The sequence below is a fragment of the Chlamydotis macqueenii genome, chromosome 2 (genome assembly GCF_036417535.1).
Source record: "Chlamydotis macqueenii isolate bChlMac1 chromosome 2, bChlMac1.mat, whole genome shotgun sequence".
Classification (NCBI taxonomy): Eukaryota; Metazoa; Chordata; class Aves; order Otidiformes; family Otididae; genus Chlamydotis; species Chlamydotis macqueenii.
This window is the reverse complement of record NC_141557.1, coordinates 2816060-2826801: the sequence shown is the minus strand read 5'-3', so window position 1 is coordinate 2826801 and position 10742 is coordinate 2816060. Positions and strand designations below refer to the sequence as shown.

Below are 10742 nucleotides of genomic sequence, written 5' to 3'. Positions count from 1 at the left end.
TTCAATGTTGTTCGTTGCTTGTAGGTCAAGAAGCTATACAAGAAGCCGAAGCAGAGGATGGTATAGTAGAGATCGGTCAAGAAGCCGAAGTAGTTCTTACCACAGTTACAAGAGTCGTAGGTAAGTTTCTCTAATTAGAGTTAGTGTTGGGCTGTGCTACAAAACCAGTAAATGAGGCACAGCAGTCCCATGCTTCAGTCTCTGGGTGAGCTGAAAGTGTGCTTAGCTATGCATACTGCACTCTGAAGTATTTTCAAAAATACTTCAAATATGGTTTCAAAATACAGGGAGGTAGATTTAGTCTAGATATAAGAAATAATTTTTTTACACTGAGAGTGGTGGAACGCTGGCCCAGGTTGCCCAGAGAGGAGGTGGATGCCCCATCCCTGGAAACATTCCAGGCCAGGTTGGCCGGGGCTCTGAGCAACCTGCTCTGGTTGGAGATGTCCCTGCTTCTTGCAGGGGGGTTGGACTGGATGGCCTTTAAAGGTCCCTTTCAACTCAAACCGTTCTGTGATTTGTTTAAAATGTGCAAGTCAAAATAGTCAGATTTCATAATTCCTGTTACTGGAAAATAATCTTGTTTAATGTTCTGTAGTATGGATAAGGAATTCTGAGCAAAAGGTGTTCCTCTCTTCTTGCTCCCCCTCTCCCCCAGCTCTCCTCAGCACTTGTTTCTGATGAACTTAAAATGTGTCTGTGTTTTTTTTTTTTTTTTTTTTTTGTCAGTCGAACCTATAGTAGGAGTAGATCCAGAAGTAGTTCGTACGGTCATCACAGTCGATCCAGGTATGGATTACAGTTTTATACAAACTCTGCAATAAATGTACTTATTTTAAAAATATCTTCGTGTGAGAATACTCCTTCATCTGTGGCACTATAATATCATGATAGCAACTTGAATCAAAGCAAAATCTACACAAGACACTTCTAAAAGCTGAAAATAACCAGATTATCTTGGCATTGCACTTATAGGTGATGAGACAGGTCATAGTGAACACATTTCCCTTTAGTGTTAAAATAAAATCGAGTTATAAATGGAATCGCTTTGTTGCTTGTTTTCAGAAGTGTTAGCAAACAAGATTTTTACTGCCTCTACAATTTGTAGAGAAAACACAAAACATGTAAAATGCTTAGTAAGTCTTTCCTAGTTTAATAAATTTGAGATTTTTACTATTCTTCTGAAGATACTTGTTATTGTATTTAAACTTTTATAAAATGTAGAATTAGTCTGTTGGCCATATCCTTCGAAACAGGCTGCATCCCATATAGCTGCTCATTTCTCTATATAAATACAGTTAAGATAAGGAACGTTTTAGACAAGACATTGTAAATTTACAATTACTTTCTTTTCCCTTTGCAGTAGGTCATACACGTATGATAGTTACTACAGCAGAAGTCGAAGCAGAAGTAAAAGGAGTGACAGCTATCGAAGATCTAGAAGTTACGATAGGCGATCCAGGTATGTTTTTCGTAGCATGACTTTGACACTGTGTTTTTGCAAAAGAATTTGCTGAATACATACTTACGAAGGCTTTTTTCACCTCCAAGCATAAAAATCTACATTGCTACCGAAAGTAATAATTAAAAACAATTAAAACTGAGCAAGTGTTTGAGGAAATCAAGCTTTTTGACACTGAATTTGAGGATGGGGAAGAAACTAGGGTAAGAGAGATTGGAGAAGTCTCTAGTTCATTGTATGTATGCATTCAAAATAAGCATGTTTGGGGTTTTTTAGTCATTTCAAGTGTTTCTTAAAAACCACAGTGAACTAGTTCTCAGAACTTAAATCATGTGCCCTGTCGTGGATTAAAAGCTACCTGGTATGCAAAGAATTCCATTGGATGGTAAATTCATTTTGGTTTGACTGCAAAAGTGGATTTTAAAAAAAAATCTGGAAGGGAAATTAAAAATTGCGGTGCTGTCCAGAATTAATTTTTAACTTCCTAGAATATATTTTGAAAGATCATTTTACCTGCAAATCCCTTGTGCTTCTGATGAATTTAGGATAAATTTTATTCTACATAGTCCAGAGGAATGATATACGGTAAGCGAGCACGTTCACAAAGACCAGAAGCGGAACAGGGGAGAGAGAGAATATCAGTGATTATTTGTTTTGTGCCTTTTAATACGTCCCATGTTAGTCAATGGTAAATCAGGCAGATCTCCGATTAAACTTTCATCCTCTGCTGTCCTCGTACTCATTTTCTCACCACTTTGTACCAACTCTTAATGGACTTCACTCTCACCCATTTCCCTATCTAGTTGTGACCGTAAGATGACTTTCATCTTGTGTTTGAGGAGAAATGAATGAGATTAACAAACAATGTGGAAATAGACTTACAAAATCATTGTTTTGGGACGTTGGGAAGCTTCAGAGAAACAATGTTGGATGAGGATATGCTCATCTTTCATTTAGAAAGCTTTCCTTACAAGCATGAAGCTAGAAAATCTCAGACTGAATATGTCCTCTGGCTTGTCTGAAACCATCTGGACTCTATCTGGATGTTTGGCCAGGTGCTGAGCTTGGAATTATTCTGGATAAGACAAAACAACTTCCAGTCTACAGACACTCACGCACTCCTGTGGTTGTTTTGGGCCCTAATTCTTAAGACCTTTCTTCAAACAAAAGACTTCAACGTATAAAGCAAGGATTTGTGAAATTATCATAGTTGAGAAACGCTTGCAATATGAGATGGTTAGAATATACTTCTCCGTTGGCTATTAGCATTTACAAAACTGGTTATTTTGGATGATTTCTTGGCTGTATCAGAGAAAGCAAGAAATTTTGTAGTTACAGAGTTTGACTTGAGTTACATGGAGTCTTCATGACATAATGATTACTTTAATTTTGAGTCTCCTTCAGTTATATGAATTATGATCCCGTAAAAGACTTCTTGTATGTTTTCTTCTTGTCTCGTGTGTGTCTGTCTTGGCAATTTTTTTACATGATGCAATTTTGAATTTGCAGCTCAAAATACAGTTTTTTGAGGCATTTTCATGTTTTCTTTGTAGATCTTCTGGCTCTGACAGTGAAAGCGATCGCAGTTACTCCAACAATCGAAGTCCCAGTGAGAGCAGCAGATACAGCTGAGAACGGTTCTTTGACGATGGAAAATGTATTTAATAACTTTTCTTCAGTGTTAAGTTTAAAAAAAAACTGTTTCGACAGTGTCACAAGTGAAGCTGAGTGGTGTTTACTGAGTTTGCTGAAACTTTACGATTTAACAGCGAACTCACTTGACTGTATACTCATGGAGAGAAGTACTGAGCTCAACTCAACTTTTTTTGTTATTCTTCTTTTTTTTTTTTATGTCAAATGCTACTTTTACAAAATAAAAAAAAAAAAAAAAAACAGTTTTATTTCCTTGAATTGGATTTTTCCAAGCCATGAATGACACTTAGGTCAGTTTGCTGCTGCCGCTTTTCTGGGTGCAGCAATCAGTGCTGTCTTCGAGTACGTTTATAAACACCTTAGGGCTTTCTGCCTGTTACTATTAAATACATGCTAGCAACTATAAAACTGTGAAAAAGAAACTTCTTACAAAGGCTGCCATTTCTAGTTTATTAAAAATGCTTTTTTTTTTTAATGCTGGAAGATGGGTTCCAAGCTGTCTTGTTTGTTGATTTATTGCGTTGTATACGGTCTATACACCACAGCTAGGTGACGAAAACAAAGACTGCCGCTCTGTCTTAATCCTCACTGTACTAGGATGTTACAAAACTCTGCTGACGGGGTGAGATTACACACGACGGGGGTTGTCCGACCGAGAAATGGCGAGCAAAAGCATGAGGAATGAGTTTTGATCTGAATATCCACCTTGTCTAAACGTTTGTGTTTAAAAAGTGAATTTTGTGACAAACAGCAATGTCAAGAGTCACAAAAAAAAAAAAAAGTGTTTCTAAAAACTTTCTGAATTCCATTTCAAATCGTATTGCAGCACTTGGCATACCCTGCCACGTTTTGAAGCTGAATGTTGTAAACCGAGTACATCGCGAGTTTGTTCAAAACACTTTTCAAAAAACTTAGGTGATGAGAATTTTTTGAGAGAACAAACCAGAGTGGTTACTTCATAAAACGTCTGTATCTCACTTGCCGTAGGGAGTATCAGATGTTGATAGTGCAGATATTGAACTGTACATTGTTAAATTGATACGACTACGAAAATACTGGTATGCCTGACAAAAAGCACGGACAATACTTTCCAAGTCAAGTTTAATACCAAAAATGACTCCATGGTACAGGTAGACGGTTTGAAAAAAACCCATAGATTGAAGCTGAAGAGCATTGCTAATTTTTGCAAGGTTCTGAGTTGATTTAAAATAACTTGTAAAGTTTTTCAGTGTTTAGAAAGTTGTGTACCAAGAAACAGTTTTTTTTTAATGGCATAACGTAACCAGAAAAGTGGAGTCTGGTGAAAAAAACAGACTAACGTAGCTTCATTAGAGCTAATGAGTACTGTTGTATTATAATAGTTTTCATTACTGACTTTCTGTAATATCCTGAGATGCTTTCATTTTCTCAAATGTTTTCAAATATTGAAAATGATTTTTTTCTTTCTTTTTTTTTTTTTTTTTTTTACATCTCATCAGGACCCAACAGCTTTGAAAATTAAAAGCGGTAATTTCTTGCTTAGACATCAGTTCATTCTGTCTCTTTGATTGAATTCAGCTATCCAAAATTAGCTTTTGGTACACTTCTGAGACATGAAAAGAAAGTTCAAAGTGAAGTTTGAAGACTGTAATGATGCCCTCCATTTCTGTCCACGGACAGCTGAATAAGACACTTGTACGGAGGTTCCTGAAACTGAATTTGTCATTGTTTTTTCACTTTCTAGAACCCAAAGTTCTGGACTTACACCTTTCCTCCTCTTGTAGTTCAATGAAAAAGCGTGTGCACGTAATCCTTTGGAATCAATATTCTGTAAGCTTCTTATGCTTTTTAACATGAAGTTAACATTTATTACTCAAGTCAGTATACATTCATAGACATGTTTCGAACAGCAGCAGCCATTTCAGAGTCCTGAACAAATATTTCATTGCTAACTCAAGGTAATGTTTGCCGTTTCATATTTTTAAGTACAACTGTAACTTGTTTTTTTTTTCCCACCTTTCTGAGAAAATAGATTTAACGGGCTGGTGGTGTAACAAAATACACAAATATAAACATTGCTGTTCGGTGCATATTACAGAAAAAAAAAAATCCTCTAGAATCAGACTTTGTCATATTTCAGATCTGAGTTGACTTTTTAAGGAAAAAGTAAGAGAAATACAATCAATCAGTTAATTGTAGTTGTCCAAAATGACTGCACTGTCACTAATGTTTATTTCTTATATTGAATTAAAGCTTTATGAAGAACTTCCAGCTGGTAGATGGTTGAGGAGGGGTGTGAGGGAAGGGGGGTGTATTTTTACTTAGTGAAGTCTGTTTAATTTGTCCTTCAGATACAAAATGTACCCCTGAGCTGGTTTTCTACCGTTGGTCTATGTTTTTGCAATTTTGTTATTCAAAAGTAGTTGCTGTTTGTAAAATAAATTTTTGTACATATCCGCAAATGCTGTTTTCTCTGCATCCGGAAAAATCCGCTGCTGCTTGAGGGAAGCAGGCAGGAGAATTGAAAATGTGCTTCCATTTCTTTATCCCCATTTGTCCTTTGCAAGACTACATACAAGTTGCCTTTCCTTTCCCTGACCTACATAGATGATTCCTCAGCAAGGCTCTGTCCTGGGTTTACATAACAGTTGTCGTCGGAACAAATATTTTGAAATTTTCAAGTGATTTGAGATCTCCGTGTTCCCTCAAGATACGTAAAAGGTTCCTGTCCTCTGTGAAGAGATACACTTAACAAATCTACATGGAAATCTCTAAATGTGCCGAGTTTAACTACTTTGCTAAATATTCCTTCCCAAATACGCATTCCCACGTCATTTCCGTAGCGTATTGGAAATGTGGGATTATTTCCAGTCGGCAGATGTAGTGGCTCATTAGTCTTCTCGACCTTCTGGTCCAGAAAAAAATAGATTTCATTGGAAAATACCGGCTTTGTCCTAACGGAAGGGCTAATTGCCTTGGTCTAAGGTAAAAAGGACAAGTGCAAGTGTTTCCTTTTTCAATTTAGTTTTTAGCCTGGTCTGGTTAACCTGGCAATTTCCTGAACGTCGGAGCGCTGCCTTGGAGGAGGCACAAGGAATCCTAGGGAGGAAAAGCAGGAATTCCAGGTGATATGAGCTATGGTGATGAAAGGTATAAAAAAATGGTTATTTAAGGCAAGGGAAAGGTGAGTGATTCCATGAAAGAGAGCAAACAAAAACAGTAGAGTAAGAAATTTAGGCAATCCCTGTGTTGCACTGTAAAATAATCTCCGTCTTCCTTGTTAAAGAGCAGTAGTCACCAACCTTTCTTGTAAATGCGTAATGTTGCTTTTTCTACATTAAAAAAAAAAGCCTTTTAAGCGCAGAAGCTAAACATCAGGATCACGAGGCTGCGCTCAGGTGCTGTGGACCTGCTGCTGTAGAGGTCGAGCCGTCACCTTGAGCCCGGGCAGGGAGGAGGCTGGAGCCCACGGCGTTAAAAATAGAGCGGTTACGTATTCCTCCTTAGTGACACTTTTCTGTTAAAGTAAGGCTGGAGTCCTGCGATGTAGTGAAATTACCACTCAAGTATAAGTGGTTTAGTCAAAAAAAAAAAAAAAAAAAAAAAAAGGAGGGGAGGCAGTTCTAAACAAGGTTAGCTCTGTATGTTTGGGCAATGGATTATTGTTGTGTAAAGCAAGCACGTTGTCTCCAGTTGCAGGTGAGCGACCAAACTTGTCTGGAAGAAGAAGAAAATATTAAATGAACCACCTGGCTATCAGACATCCACTTCTTATAAAGCAGGCATTTACAAAGCTGCAGCACAAACGCGCTTTTCCAACGATGCCGACGTGCAGAGCGATTTCCTTCCTCCTCTATGGCTTCCAAACAAGGGCTATTTGTGGCCTTGCACTGGAGGGTAAGAAGCGTTTAAAGTGCTCTTTCTGAAACTCGCCCGTGTCTCTGACAGCGGATTAAATTTCTGTTGATGGCTTTGTGTGGTTGGCGGTGACCGTGCTTACGGTTTGGAGCGGAACGCAGGATTTAAATGACCTTGAGCTGCACTCTGGGATCCATCTGGTGTGATTTCCAAACCGAACGCTGCCCGGGATTTAAATCAGGAGAAGATAAAGCTTTGCATGCTCCACCCCTACTTAACATCCATATAAATAATTATTTTTAGATGGTTGTGAAACAGTAATGATTTTCCACCTGGTTTTGAAATACTTTAGCTGCTTAACTGTGCTGTTTAAAAATTACATAAACAATTAAAGAGACCCAGTCTTGAATTTAATAACGTCCATGTGATCCCTCTGAAGGAGGTAGGAGTGCAGGCATGAAATCAGCCAGTCCGTGGTAGTTTGGGTGGGTTTTTTTTGATGGAGCTAATATTTCAGGGTCACAGTGGATGCACAAAGAGGGGATGGGCGTTAATTTGGTATTAATTGCTGTTTCTGCTGTGATACGAATTTGTCCTTACAAGAGCGTGGTGCAGCCCAAGAAAACGAAGGAGGGTCTGACATGAGCTCAACCCAATTTGTGAACACTCGTAGCTCCCACCTTGGCGTTACGGCCTACTCCTGGCCTTAGGCTGCAAAATTAATTAATTCCTTAATTCAGCCAGGAAGGGGCTACCCTTTCTCTTGGGCTTTCTTCCAGCTCGTTGTGCGCTGCGTTAGAGGACAAGGAAGAGTTCTCCCCCTCTCCTGGTGCCTTGGCTGCCCGTCCCGTCGCTCGGGCAGCGTCTCTGTAACTTCTCCCCGATGCATTTTGGAAAATGAGCCATGAGAAGCCTGAGGAGCATGGGGAAGGTCCTGAGGAATGAGAGAGGGTAAGGGGCTGATTGCTACACTTCCAGGAGAAACGCCCACCTCTTTTGGGAATATGCCAGTGAGATGAGTCAATTGACAGAGGCTTTTGGATCTTCAAGTGTTCATGCAATCATCATAGAATGGTTTGGGTTGGAAGGGACCTTCAAAGCCCATCCAGTCCAACCCCCCTGCAAGGAGCAGGGACATCTCCAACCAGATCAGGTTGCTCAGAGCCCCGGCCAACCTGGCCTTGAATGTTTCCAGGGATGGGGCATCCACCACCTCTCTGGGCAACCTGGGCCACTGTTCCACCACCCTCAGTGTAAAAAATGTCTTCCTTATATCTAGTTTAAATGTACCCTCTTCCAGTTTAAAGCCATTACCTCTTATCCTGTTACTACATGCCGTAGTCGAAAGTCCCTCCCCATCTTTCCTGCAGGCCCCTTTAGGCACTGGAAGGCCGCTCTAAGGTCTCCTTGGAGCCTCCTCTTCTCCAGGCTGAACAGCCCCAGCTCTCTCAGCCTGTCCTCACAGCAGAGGTGCTCCAGCCCTCTGATCATCTGCGTGGCCTCCTCTGGACTCTCTCCAACTGGTCCATGTCCTTCTTAAATTGTTGAAGGAGTGTGTTTAAGGAAAAATGAAAAAGCAGACCCGTCCTATTGAGAGGGGTAGATATTTTGCATAAAGAAAGCTTTTTCTTTTTTAAATCCGTGTCACTATGTCGATTTTATGTTTAGATTTTCTGCCCCAAAACTTCAAGGGAAAGGGAGGCGAGCATTTCCCTGGAAGACCCCTGCCCTCAATGTCCCCTCGACGCGGCCAAACCAAACGCCGCTCATTTCGGATGAAAGCAGCTGACTGCCCGACGTGCCTTGCCATCGGAAAATACCCAGGAGTTGAGGGGCAGCCTCGAGTAGGGAGGGTTGTTCCGGGTGACTCCAGAGACCCTGGCAGAACCAGCTGCAAAGCTCTCCTAGAACAGAAGTGAGGTCCTGGAGTAAAAGTGGCGTAACAGCAGTTGTCACCAAGTTGCAGTTGCACAAAGAAAAGAAAAAGCAAGAGGACAAGTATCTTCTCCTTTCTCAGTAAAGTCAGCAGGCTTTTGCAACAGCGGCGTGTGAACCTCTGTGTTTAATAATGGCTGTATAAAGCGGTTGTGGATTTTTTTTTTCCAATCCCTTTATGCTTCTGAGATCTGCAGCGTGATGGCTTCCACCTTTTAAAGAAATAACACTGGGAGTGAAGAATTCATTTTTTTTCCTACTGCAGTGAGCAGTTTAATAATTTCCTTGAGTGTCCTCAGCTTTCATTTTGGGAGAAATAGCGAGCAAGGGCTCCCTGATCACTTCAATTTCATTTCCTTTCAATGTCTTCCCTCTAGGGACCAATCAGTCCTGATAGTGTCCCATCACCAGCGCTGCCCAGGGATCCTCTGCGTTGGCTGATAACGTCGCCGGGAGTCACTGCTCTGCAAGCAGCTTTGCTATTTGGCACCGAGGCTTCGAATTGTGAGGAACGTGCTGGGTGTCTCATATTCCACTCGTTTTCTTGGACCTGCAACCCTGGCTGAATAGCAACAACCTTCAGCCCGTGCGCTCTTGACTTTGGACCTCGCTTCTCTCTTCTTCAAAGACTGAATCTCTTTCTTGTGACAAACTGTTGTTCATTTTAAGAATTCAAAAAAAAAAAAACAACGAGGAGGACATCAAGGGCTGTCAATGTCCACATGGAGACCGGTGACAAGTGACGTTCCTCAGGGGCCCAGCTCTGTTCAACATCTTTGTCGGCGACATGGACAGTGGGATAGAGTGCACCCTCAGCAAGTTCACCAACAACACCAAGCTGTGTGGTGCAGTCAACACGCTGGAAGGGAGGGATGCCATCCAGAGGGACCTTGACAGGCTGGAGAGGTGGGACTGTGAGAACCTCATGGAGTTCAACCAGGCCAAGTGCAAGGTCCTGCACCTGGGTCGTGGCAATCCCAGGCACAAATCCAGGCTGGGTGAAGAAAAGATGGAAGACCAGCCCTGAGGAGAGGGACTTGGGTGTGCTGATGGACGAGAAGCTCAACATGAGCTGGCAATGTGCACTTGCAGCCCAGAAAGCCAACCTCATCCTGGGCTGCATCAAGAGAAGAGTGGCCAGCAGGTCGAGGGAGGGGATTCTCCCCCTCTGCTCTGCCCTGGTGAGACCCCACCTGGAGTACTGTGTCCAGTTCTGGAGCCCCCAACATCAGAAGGAGATGGACCAGTTGGAGAGGGTCCAGAAGAGGGCCATGCAGATGATCAGAGGGCTGGAGCACCTCTCCTATGAGGGCAGGCTGAGAGAGCTGGGGCTGTTCAGCCTGGAGAAGAGGCGGCTCTGGGGAGACCTTAGAGTGGCCTTCCAGTACCTAAAGGGGGCTGCAGGAAAGATGGGGAGAGACTCTTCAGCAGGGCCTGGTGTGAAAGGACCAGAGGTAACGGTTTTAAACTGGAAGGAGGTAGATTTAGACTGGATAGAAGGAAGACATTTTTTATGCTGAGGGTGGTGAAGCACTGGCCCAGATTGCCCTGAGAGGTGGTAGATGCCCCATCCCTGGAAACATTCAAGGCCAGGTTGGCTGGGGCTCTGAGCAACCTGATCTGGTTGGAGATGTCCCTGCTCCTTGCAGGGGGGTTGGACTGGATGGCCTTTAAAGGTCCCTTCCCACCCAAACCATTCTATGATTTTATGATTCTCCTCTGTGGGAAGATGGTCTGGAGACCAGAGCGTTACCTAAGACTTGGAGATGGATGTTCGTTTCTCCATGCCACCAAAGCCACCTTGTGTCATCTGGGGCAATTCTGTGCTCTCAGGAGATCACGAATGTGCTGCAAA

At 41.9% G+C, this 10742-nt stretch overlaps 1 protein-coding gene across 5 annotated transcripts in view; it reads left to right on the top strand.

Annotated features, from left to right (window-relative positions):
* Positions 1–5556, top strand: part of NKTR (natural killer cell triggering receptor) — a 41733-nt gene extending 36177 nt beyond the window's left edge. For all 5 annotated transcript variants that reach the window (XM_086741714.1, XM_086741713.1, XM_086741712.1 and 2 more), the window contains 4 exons: positions 25–120; positions 730–789; positions 1364–1462; positions 3016–5556. In XM_086741714.1, the coding sequence (XP_086597840.1) occupies positions 25–120; positions 730–789; positions 1364–1462; positions 3016–3094 (334 nt within the window). In that variant the 3' untranslated portion in view covers positions 3095–5556. The remainder of the gene's footprint in view (positions 1–24; positions 121–729; positions 790–1363; positions 1463–3015) is intronic.
* The last annotated feature ends 5186 nt before the right edge of the window (positions 5557–10742 follow it).